This window comes from Urocitellus parryii, chromosome 5 (assembly GCF_045843805.1).
Source record: "Urocitellus parryii isolate mUroPar1 chromosome 5, mUroPar1.hap1, whole genome shotgun sequence".
Lineage (NCBI taxonomy): Eukaryota > Metazoa > Chordata > Mammalia > Rodentia > Sciuridae > Urocitellus > Urocitellus parryii.
This window is the reverse complement of record NC_135535.1, coordinates 21,257,038-21,269,813: the sequence shown is the minus strand read 5'-3', so window position 1 is coordinate 21,269,813 and position 12,776 is coordinate 21,257,038. Positions and strand designations below refer to the sequence as shown.

Here is a 12,776-nt window from a genome sequence, read left to right as displayed (position 1 = left end):
AGAGCCAGCAAGCCATACTAAGTATTGCTTTGACTTTGTAAAAACAAACAAACAAACAAACAGGGATTATTTAAGTTTTTACTGTTTTGTTAAAAATTAAGCCTTAGATAGTGGTCCACGAAAATAAAAAGGAAAAGAAATTAGAAATAATAAACTTTATCAGATACATTGCTTTCTAGAGTGATTTTAATGATTTTGGAAACCCTGGGTCAACTACTTTATAATTGTCTAAGAATATTCAGTATCTTCATAATGTAAATAACTGCAATGTTTTCATCTGTAAAATCAGATCAATTATGTAACAAAAATTTACATTAAAGATGACATTTCTCTCTGAGGCACTTTAGGTAAAACAAACAGAAAAATAAACAATAAAAGTTGGGTTGGCTCAGGAAAAGAAATATAGTTAAGAGAAAAGCTGATCTTGCCTTACTATAAAACCAAGATAGGTTACTAGTAGGTGGTAGAATTCCAACAAAGCAAATATGCATTCAGTTATTAATTATTCATCATTTATTAAAAATCTATCACAAGTCATTCACCATGTTTGGCACCAGGGATATATTTTATTTGAGAAATGATCTCTGCATTTAAGGAGCTCACAGACATATAAACAAATACATTTGTGTAAAGCATGCATAGGCAGATATATCTGAAGAGTGCTAGTGGCCATCTGGATGTAAGAATTGGAGTTAAAGAAGTCTTCACAAAGGAAGTTACTCCTCTGGACACAATATTTGTGTCTTCCCAGAATTCTCACATTGAAATCTGCTCCTCAGGTAATGGTATTAGGAGGTAGGGACTTTGGGATGTGATTTGGTCATGAAGGTAGAGTGCTCATGAATAAGTTTAGTACCCTTATAAAAGAGGACCAAGGGAGCTCATATGCCCCTTCCACACACACACACAAAATGCTGTCTATGAACCAGAAACAGCCTGAACTAGCCATCAAACCTGTTGGAGCATGGATGTGAACTTCCCCACATCCAGAACTGTAAGAAATAAATTTCTGTTGTTTATCAGCTAGTCAGTTTAGGGTAATTTGTTATAGTAGCCTAAACAAACTAAGCCATTTACCTTTAGACAATTTTTATACAAGAATTGAAGTTTATCAGGTAGATTAGATGGTAAGGCATGCCAAAAAAGTGTGCTATGAACCAAGGAGCCATAAATTCTAAGAAAAATACACTTAGGAATATTTGGTATATTTGGATAGAGATAAATAGTAGCATACAGGTAAATAGATGTAAATTATCAAGATCCATGTTGGATACACAAGACAATTGAACATATTCATATAGAAGTTCATACATAGTTCTCTTTTTAAATGTAATTTTAGTTGTAGATGGACACAATACCTTTATTATATTTATTTATTTTTACAGGGTACTGAGCGTAGAACCCATGCCTCCCATGTGCTAGGCAAGAGCTCTACCACTGAGCCACAAGCCCAGCCCTCATATATAGTTCTTAAATAATGTTCATATATAGTTCTTAATCAGAGACAAGACATAAGGTTATTAAACAGTAGGATGGCATGATCAGATATATGCTTGAAAAATCAAAAACAAAAACTCTCTTGCTTTGATAAATAGCCAAGACTTAAAGTTTGTAAGAGGCAGTCATCAATAATTTGGGGATTTCAGGTCTATGATACTTAATACAGTCTCCTATCTTCTGTCTCACATTTTAACATTTTGTTTTTAGAGCATTAATATCACAATTAATAATTAATTTAATAGTACCTATTAAAATATCATTAATATTAGCATTAATATCACAATTAATAATTAATTTAATAGTACCTATTAAAATAAAAACTAGTATTTATCGGGGGAGTTGTAAATTAATAGAAAATGTATAAATAATTAACTGAGTGGGTTTGGAGGTAAAAGAGACAATTTAGAAGTTCTTAACTCTTAACTGTGTCATTTCAATGAGACCAAGGGACTGGTACTAATCTGAAAGATAACTTTTGACTAGGGCAAATAGAGAGTCTCCTTCTGTCCCAAATCAAGGAAACATGAGACACTATTAAGTTTCTATCCATGTATAAAAAGTCACAATGTCCTTGTGTCCACAATTTCACAATGTCACAACAGCATACATTTATTATCCCTAGTTACACATGTCAGGAATCTAGGCATGCCTTAACTGTGCCCTCCGCTCAGGGTCTTACAAGGTTGTAATCCAGGCAATGGTCAGGTCTGCGGTCTCATTTGAGGCTGAGTCTTCTCCCAAGCTGACATGCTGTTGGCAGAATTCACTTTCTTGCACTATAGAACTCACACAGGTTATGTCTCCAAAGCCAGCAATATAGGGAGAAACAGTGCTGCTTCCAGTTGCAGTCTTTAACCCTTACAATTGATTATTGATTAGTACAAGCACACCAAGAATAATCTCTCCTCAAATAAACTTAAAGTCAGAGATGGAAACCTTAATTACAATTGTTAAATCCCTTTGACTTTGCCATAAGGCATCACAGCAATGGAAGTTATACTCCATCACCTTTGTCATTGGCTAGTAGCAAGTTAGAGGCTACACATATACTCAGAAGGAGGATATTACACAAAGGCATGGTCAGGAAGAATAGACTCTGCCTACCATAGATGCCAAAAAGTCAAGTAGAAGAATTGAGGTCACTAGAGTCTGCAACTGCAGAAGCAGGAAACTCAGTTGGTCTACTGAGTATATAGGAAGTTATCTGGGGGAATATCTGAAATAAGTTCTGAATGGCATGAGGATAAACAGGGGTAAACACACAAGGCACCAGGTTAACACAGACAGGTATAAAGAACAAAGGGAGAAATTGGACAGAAGACTGTAGCAACAGCAGATGTGAATAGAGAAAAAAAAAGCCAAGCAATTTGGAAAGTGTCTTTACCTGGATGTGGGAAAGGGTTTTTCCATAACACAGACTTGGTAATACGAATAGACTCCCCATACCTTTTTAAAAATATTATTGACAGCTTCCCCCCTCCATTTTACTTTTAGCTATAACGATTGCACATTTATCATGCAAATGTAACTGATAAGCAGGGGCATTTTTTTTCCAAGTGATATAAACAATCTGGTTGAAAAAATCAGGAGAGAAAAACTATCCTGCAAACTAAAGTAGATAGGGTAATTAGAAGATATACACTACAGTGAATTTGAATCTCAAAGAAGATCCCAGCTAATGAAGCAGTTATATTTTCACATGCATCAACAGAAGGTAAAAACAAGAGAAAATTAAGTTAATAAAAGATTAAATGAGAAGAAAAAAAAAAACAGATTTTCAACGCAAAACCTTCTGGAACTGTTGCCCTCTTGCCGCTACTATAATTTTGGAATAGGTTAGCTTGTATTGAACTCTGGCTGTCTAGAACAGTGACACAGGTCCAGGTTCTGTTGCTCCCTCAGCCCCATGATGCATCAAACTGAGGCATGGAGCAAACAGGAACCCTAGCCCTGGTCATGAGTAGGCTGACCTATTCATTCTGAACAGTTCTGTGAATTTAAGATTATGGTGACCATCTGGACTTGCAGCAGCTAGCTGCTCTGAGCTGGTGTTGAATTCTTAAGCGTCCCGGCTCTGCTTGCTGTCCAGACCTATATAATAACAGCACTAAATATTATAATGGCTATGTTTATTAAGCATTCATGAAGCTACATTAATTAAGCATATGTTGTGTTCATATATATTTCATTTAGTGGTGCTTGCTTAATGTAAAAGGGATTTAAAAAATAAGTGGATATTTTTTCATCTTTAAATTGTGTTCAATTAGAATTCTTTCCTGATCCATAGCTAGACTGGAGACTTCATGCCCTCTGGGCTAACAAGTCAACAGACTCCTACCTTACAACAGGAGAGGAGAGGAAGGATAAAACTACCATAGGAGAGGTAGGATAAAACCAACTTCTGAGAAATTTTAAAAATAAAAAGTCTGAATGAAAAAAAGGAAAATAAGGAAATTGTTCCACATATGTATGCTGAATTCCTGTTTCTGAGTTTTGTCTTTGAGAGGATGTAACATAATAGGTGGCATTAGGAGAACAAAGGAAAGAGAGAAGAAGGTTCCAAATCCTATGTAGATTCTGAGCATGACCACATTCTGTTAAACTTGATAGTTTTCCATAGTATAAATAGCAAGATCTTGAGAATAAATTTTCTGGGTTCCTGCAAATTTTCTTTAATTATGAATGAAACCCAGAAGTTCCTATGATTTCCAGAAGGGGACTTCAGAGTGCAGCTGGGCTGAAAGCCACAATGGCTGGCATTGACCCTCTCTAGAGAAGAAGAGACTCTGTAGCAAAGATAAGATGGATGGATGGTAGGCCTGGCAGAGACTGAGGGACCCCTTTTCCTGTCAGAGTCAAGCCAGACAAAAGGAACAATAGGCCCTGTCAGAAGGATTTTGGCATAAGTAACAGCATAAACAGTACACTGGGGAAATGTCCATGCTCCACTATCCCCTCACCTCCATTGCCCACAGGTCCCACATACTAACTATTCATTAGGAGTTTGAACAAAACCTAAGCCAAATTTTCTCCACTCTCCTCAAATGACTGGTCTTTGCTCTCTCTGGTCACCCTCCAAGGAAAACCTTGTTTCTATTTCCAGAGCAAACAAGAGCCATCAGACAGTAAACCGCAAATTGGATCATCTCTCTCCACTTACAATACCTGTCAATAATTTCTCATTGATTTTAGGATAGAGACTAAAATCCCGCAGCTCACAAAGCCTCTGTGATCAGGCTTTAACTCCCAGTGTGGTTTCAACTCCTGCCATTTCTCTCCTTTCTGCTTGACCTGTAGTTTAATGTTACTTCTACCACAGAGATTTTCAAAAATACGCTATTCCTTCTTTGAGAAACAATCTTTCCTTCCTAACTTAATCTAGTTAATATCTGTTTCTTAATCTTTGTTTCTCAGAGCCCCATTCTTTTCAGGAGATGAGATCAAGCACCTTCTTGGATACTCTCAGGACATTCTGTTTTTTTTTCTTATAATGGCACACACTGAGTGAGTATATTTATTTGACATTGCTTAACCAATAGTCATAAAATAATCTCACTTGAGTAAGTTCCAATGTGATCACATCTCTAACCTAAAATATTTCTATATTTTTCAAAGAAACGAAAAACAATCGATGTTTCTTGTCCTCAGCCAGTATCTAGTAAACTATATCTTGTTTCTCTGTCACGTGTAATGTGTACTAAGGTACTGGGGGAAAAAAATTCATGTAGCACCAGAGGAAAAACAGAAAAAAAGTATGAGGCATTTCATGACTTCTTAAGAACTGATAAGAATATATCTGGCTATATTGGAATTTGACATAAAAATGTTTTCCTTTTGGGAAGCTAAAATTCTGATACATTTAAGTACTAAATTGAAGAATCACTAATATAGCTTATCATTTAATGTACACTTATAAGGAAAAATGTCTCAAAGATGTAATTATATATTATTCTCACTAACCCTTAACTTTTCTCATATAAGATCACCATGAATCTTAGCTTGGAGTTTAAAGACAATCTTAGTAGCTGTCTTTGGCCTCCCTCAGCTGCCCAAATCCAGTGGCTGCTATAATAATGTCTTGGCCTTAGGAGATCTGTCTCAAATCCATATGAACTAATTAAAAGGAAACCCTATATTTGCCTTTGTGATAATCCTTGATGAGGCTGAGAGGTCAATGCTACCCTCTCCATTCTAATTTTAGTTCCCCTCTAGTGTTTCTTCTCTTTTGCAGAAAAGCATCCTCTTCTGCTGAGTACTTAAAGGCTTTTATTTTTTTCCACTTGGAAAAAGGCACTTTTCCACTTTATTTTTTAAAAATATTTCCTCTCCCATCAGTTTTCTCCAGCAGGAGGTAGATGGATTGAAAATACTAACAAAAATGAAAATAATTAGTTAGCTAGGGTGGTTGGCTTGCTTAGCAGGTATGATCAGAAGGTGCTAACTCACAAAATTTTTCAGAGATTTTGAGATCTTTTCATAAAGAGGGAACATTTATTACAACTTACTATTCTCATCTTCTTTTTTTCCCAGGAATTCATAGTACGCCTTTCCAGGAGATTTTCACTGAGGAACTCAGAACTCCTCTAAGTTACTCTTTATAGACTAAGCTTCTGTTTCTTAATCTTTTCAAACTGATACCTTTTACTTTTGATGAACTTAAAATTATCATGTGGTCTCCTTCCACCCTGTAAAAATCATTCTCAACTATCTACTCAATATTACTACTTTTATGTCCAATAGTGTTTCAAACTGAAATATCCAAAACTGACTTCGTCATCTTAATTAATATGAACTCCATCCTTCCAGTGATTCAAAAGGGTCCCAAATCCTTGAATCACATATTGGTACCTTTTATTTTCTCATATCTTACATCCAAACCTAAAAAAAAAAAAAGGAGGCTCTACCTTTAAAATAGATCTAGATTTCCAGTACTTCTCACCACCTCTATTTAAACAATTAATAACTATTACCTGAGGATAAAAAGAATGCATTGGCAATTAAAATCTCTTATCAGATGGGCTTGCTAGTCATTCAAAAGGATCACATGAATTCAAATATCTAATAGACATCTGGAACTTAAAATGAACTCCTAGTATTTTTTTTTCCTATTTGCTAAATCTGCTCTTCTCATACTTTCTTGTATGTCATATGTTAAGAAGTCAATTCTTATAGTTATTTAGGACAAAAACCTTGAATGGATCCTTAATTCTCTTTTTTCGCATGTATCATATCTACTCCTCTGTAAACTCTTATTGTACCGACCTTAAAAATATTTCCAACATCCCTATTTCTCTCCACCTCTACAGCTTCATCTTTGAGCTTGGCTGCCCTCCTCTGTTGTCTTACTGCTAAGTTGTTATTGCCTCCTGACTGGCCTTTCTGCTTCTATCCTATTCCTCTTCCCAGTCCATTCTCTACAAAATCCTCATAAAATAGAAATAGAACATGTGATTCTTCTTCTGGAAGACCTGAATTGGACCCTCATTTCATTCCAAGTGAAAGCCAAAGTCCTTCAATGGCCTATTGGGTCTTACTTACATGATCTATCCCCAGGTTCTTACCTACAAATATTCCTCATTTGAAAGAATAGCATGCAGATCTGGCTCATCTACTTAAGCTGGGAACTTTAGAACCTTCTTTCAACTCTTCTCCTCACCTGAGTACACTCAGTCAAACACCTCTACCTATCAATTTATCCTTTCCTAGCATCTCTCAAAATTATGTACATCTTTCCATTACTGGTGACATTGTTTCTTCATTTCAATCTACTTACTAATAATTAATACAAATCTTTGTAGTTAAATGCAAGCCTTTTTATATCATTCCCCAGCCTAATAATACCAAAGCTTTTCCTCTTTAACAACCTTTTTCAATGACAGATATCTTGAAGCTTTAATCACAATTTTGGATCCTTTTTAAAATGACCTGTTATAATAAATTTGTTGGTTCACTTAGTGTTTTGTAGAATCCAATTCACTTTTAAAGGTTTATTAATCTTTGTTCTATTAAATGCCATTTTTTTAGATTAATTTTTTCTGCAAAAAAACTATCACTTATAAAATGAACTGCAGGTGTATCAGTTAATATAATTATATGTTTAAGTCAAGAAAAGTTCAGTCCCCAAAAATAAAAAGTGTAGGCTTACAGAGAGCTCTTTTATCTTAAAATTATTATATATTTGAAATAATAATAGTAGAGAAAAATAAAAGTAAAACATTAAACAATAAGAATAATATTAAAGAATATTAGCTTTGATTGTTTACAAAGTGCATTCACATAGTGAATTTATTTGTGACTACAAATACCCAAAGAAATGGATATTATTTCCCCTTTTCAGAAGAGCAAATTGAAGATCAGAAAAGTTAAGGTATTTGATGTAAAATACTGAAGAAATCAGTATTATAATGGACTCAAATTCATTCTCTTTCTCTATTTACCATGTGCAATGTCTTCCGTGAAGGTTCTTAAGTACAAAGTATAACCAATTATCTCTCTGCAAGATAATGAAATGCTACTTTTTCAAGAAGATAAATGTGTAGCTTAAAAATTTTACTTTTACAATTTAAAGTTTTACTTTTTAACATATAAAATAAGTAAGCCTGGTCCTTCCACATTATTACTAAATATTGGTCTATTCTAAAATTTTTTATGAAATGTGAAAATGACATACAACATTAGAGAACCATAGTAATATGCTATTGGAAACTATTTCAACTGCTAAAAGGTTAGATTTTGGTTCTGTTTAAAAAAGTCAGACCTGATGACAATTTTCCACACATTGTGCATGGTGCCACTGAAGTCCCAGTAGCAGTAAAATGTGTGTTTATACCTTCTCTCTGGTGATCAATGTCAGAGTACAGAAAGGCATCAGGCCTTTGACACTACACCGCTAACTTTTCTTGCTTTTAGTTAAAAAAAGAAGAAAAAATAAATAATATTTCTATCTACCTGAAAGAATTGCTGAAAAAAAATTAAAAACTTAACCATTCAAAAAACATAGTGTTCCAACTGAAGTAAAGCCAAGAAAGATTTCCTAAAGGCAAGTATCAAAATACTTTTCATCCCTCCCACTGTAGAATTTTAAATCTGGAACTAGGCATTCAAATAAGTAATGAATGAATAATAATTATATAACTCAGGACCCTTTCCAGGGTCCATATACCATTTTTCTTTACAAACCACATCCCACTTCCCCTCTATTATAAAACTGCATTTGGCACATAGCAGATAACTAATAAACTCCTTGAATGAATAGGCTTGATGTAGACTAGAAAGAATTATGGTAATATCATAATTGCTGCTACTACTACTAATAGTTATTACTATTTTTTGAGCATTAACTATGTCAGATACTATGCTAATCACTTTACATGCATTATCACATTTCAGTGTTAGTCTAATTAATTCATTGTTAATGTAATTCTATAGATAAGAAAACTGGAACATAAAAAGGTCAAGTTTCATAGATGGGCAAGAGGTTCAGTCTCATTATTAGTAATCAGAGAGGTAGTCTGACTTCAATGCCTATGATGTGCCAGAGACCCATCTATTCAAGCTTGCATTCTAGAAAGACTACAGAAGACAATATATAAGTAAAAAGGTAATTGATATTATTTTATATAACAAATAAGGCTATTGAAGAAATAAGACAGGAAGATTTCATAACAGTGACAGAAAAATGGTTGAGAACATGAGCTCTTACACCAGGTTTAACACTCAGCTTGGCCTTTATTGTATTTACTTATCTGCAGATAATAATCCCTAATTCATATAACAGTCATGAGAATTCAATGAGTTGATATAAATAAAGTACCTAAAAATAGTGCCTGACACTGAAGTACTTACTATTATTGTTATTCTTTTTGCTTCTTTGATATTACAATTATCATCATATTGGTAGCTTCTACTTGAGATAGGGTAGTCTGGAAAGGCCTCTATATGGAAATACATTCAAGCCAAAACATAAATGACACTCAGACACATGAAAATTTAAAGATAGAGACCGCAGATGGAAGGAACCAAAGTGCAAAATCCCAGAGCCAGTTGTCCAGCAATGAAGGCCAGTATGGGCCTTGATTTTGCCAAAGGCAAAGTTAAAGGAACTAGTTGGGATCCAGATTAAATTGGGCTTTATGGCCATGGTAACAAGATGGATTTTATTCTAATTGAGTGGGAAGCCTTTGGCACATTTTAAGCATGGTAATCATGCATTTGATTTACATTTTATAAATATGATTCCGGCTGCCATGAAATATTGGATGATAATTTCCAGGTAATATCAATTTTACCATTTCCACTAGTCATTACTTTTAAAATCTTGGCTTTTTTCCTTGGGGTAAACAATTCTTTGGTTAAATTTTTTGAATATTTGCATTAGTGCTTTAAAAAGTAGAGTCAGATCAAAGGACTTAAATACAAATTTTGAACAAATATTACACAGAAAGCAAATACTGACCAGACTTTATGTTACTAAATCCATATTAATCACATCTACTGGATTTAAAAATCATATCTTTTTGAAGGAAAGTAATTGAATAGTGTATCTACTGTAAATTAAACAGAAAGGGAAGAACTTCTTTGGCTCCCATTTCTCATATTCTGTCCCTTGACCTTACCATTTAGTTATTAGTTCCTTTGTCCCCAAAGCAAGGAAATATTGCAAATCTGATTGGGTTTAACCAGGTATGTTTTATTAGTGGATGTTGTTACTTTCCATAATCTTCCCTTACCCTCATGCCCCACCTGTCCAAGTACATCTTGGCTTATGCAGGTAGAAAATCCACTCTTGCCCACGTTGTCCAACTCAGTCTTGCCAGATATCCTTATCAAAGGTTCTAGCCTCATAGCAGCTATCAACAAAGTCTTGTGTTAATTATTTGAAACTCCTGTGTGAAGAGGGGTAAATAGCAGTGGAAGAAGAACATTTGTAGGTCTTTAGCTACCATGTAATGTACCAACATTAAAGTATCATCTTTAATGTTTAACACTTGAAAGACCATTAACGTATTAAAAAATAATATTATACCCAAACTCTGACAAAAATCATAAAGCCCTACATTGCCACACGTGTATGTGAGCCAAAAGCACAATAGAATTTGTAGGAAACTTCTCTTAATTCCTATAATTCATAAAGCATTTAATCTTAAAAGTTCAAAAATATAGCTGCAAAAAAGTGAATTACTTCACCTGTATGGTCAGTTTCCTCATTCTTGACTTCTGTAGTTCCCACAGAAGAGGTGGGTGGGCTAACAGGAGGGCTGGTAGTAAAGCCTGTACACCCTGTTGATGTGTTGATTTCAAAATATTCTTGGTTATGGTTCATTCGATGAAAATCCAGAGAAGACACAATAGATGTTCGTTGTTTAGGCTAAAATAAGCATGACAAAAATATTAACATGATTACATTCATTGTTAGCCCAACCTTCTCAACAATTTAATCTAAGTGATAATTTTTTCATTTAAATTATTTGAGTTCTCTACCTAAAGTATGATTATACTTTACAAAGATACTAAACAATCACTTTATGAATTATATAATGAAAAGTTTATTTAATGAAACATATGGTACAGTTGATATAATAATTTAGAGTTTAATTGATTTTCCAAGAAGATGGTAAAAAATATACTACACAGCATTTCTTTTAATGATCAATTTTGAAAGTCACAACTTTAAGTCACCTTTCATTCAACTAATATTTATTAAACATCTGGCATTTGTTAGACCCTGAGGACATAGAATCTAATAATAAAAGGACCCTTACAACATTGAAGTATAATTAAGGCTCTTTCCTTTTTTCATTCTTATATAGTCCAAGGAATTGGTGGAATTAGATATCATCACCAAGAACCATATGCTGGAATTTAATCACCAGAATTAAGTAAAGTTATATAGGACATTTTCTAGGATCTAAGAATCTGCTTGGTATTTGTAGTGAACTTTGATTTTCTTTTTAAAGGATTTTAATTAATCCCCAAATAGCAAGAAAAGTCAATTTAAACATAAAAGTTAAAATCATGGAGCAATAGCAGATATAATCTATACTCTTTTTCAGTAATGGATTATACCCTATAGCAGTTGTTTTTTCCCACAGTTTCAATTACATTCACTTTTTTCCGGGCCTGTCTGAGCTTCTAACATTGTTCTTTGGAAAAATTGCAGTCTTTTTGGCTCTCAGATGTACATCCATTTCCCAAGAACCAATCCAAGTTTTACTTTTATTTTCTTCATGTGTATTTCTGAAATACTGATTGTTTCTTATAATTATGAGACTAAACATATGCTTCATAAAATAAAGGTTATTGTACTTCATTTTACTTAAAGCAAAATAAACTTTTATAAAAAATAATTTTTTGGTTGTCAATGGACCTTTATTTTATTTATTTAAATGTAGTGCTGAGAATCGAAGCCAGTGCCTCACGCATGCTAGGCAAGTGTGCTACCACCGAGCCACAACCCAGCGCCACCCAAATAAACTTTTGATTCACTAATGTTTCCTTTACCCTTAAATATTTATTTATTTAATCACTGCATCCTATAGATTATTTCTTAAAAGATACTCATACACTGTCTCTTACAGTTCACCCTACAAGATACTCATTTATCTTCTACAGTTTTCCAAGTAGATATCATTTAGTCTGTAATGTAAAATAATTATATAGGAAATATCTGCATCTTACAGCTTTTAGTATTTAAAGATTTAAAATGATCACAAAATGCTTCATTCTTTTATCATTGCAACATATTTATGAAGGATGTTAAAAGGCATAAATATTTTTATACAAGTGAGTGCAACTCATTTATAATTATGACACATCAACTCAGTAATAGAATTCAAATTAGTACCCACACAAGACAGTTACTTTTGAAGTATATAAGATCAGAGTTTAATGTCAGGTTTCGTTTCTCATGAAATGTCTTTCTTGAGGCTACTGAATCTCAAATTCCCATTCAATGTTCTTCGCACTATGCTGTAAAACAGCAATTAATGAGGCACAAGCTATGATACTAGTTCTATAGAAATATAGGCATGTCCATTATTCTAGGTTTTATTTTCTTGTATTTTATTGTGTTTTTGTATCATTTTATATATGACAATGGACTACTTTTCTATAATGTTTCACCCATAAGTTTTATAAAAGTCAAGCCAACTGATATATACAATCTCCTTCCTTCTAAATGTTTCCTAAATACATGATTTTGAACGCCAAATACTCATAGTTCTAATTGCATTAAAAACAATTAATTATGTGATCATGAAGACAAACAACTTGTTTTT

At 33.6% G+C, this 12,776-nt stretch overlaps 1 protein-coding gene across 6 annotated transcripts in view; it reads right to left on the bottom strand.

The window, feature by feature from the left end:
- The window catches only part of Anks1b (ankyrin repeat and sterile alpha motif domain containing 1B), a 1,073,357-nt gene that overhangs the window by 597,648 nt on the left and 462,933 nt on the right, over positions 1 to 12,776 (bottom strand). For all 6 annotated transcript variants that reach the window (XM_026398716.2, XM_026398722.2, XM_026398739.2 and 3 more), the window contains exon 12: positions 10,687 to 10,867. In XM_026398716.2, the coding sequence (XP_026254501.2) occupies positions 10,687 to 10,867 (181 nt within the window). The remainder of the gene's footprint in view (positions 1 to 10,686; positions 10,868 to 12,776) is intronic.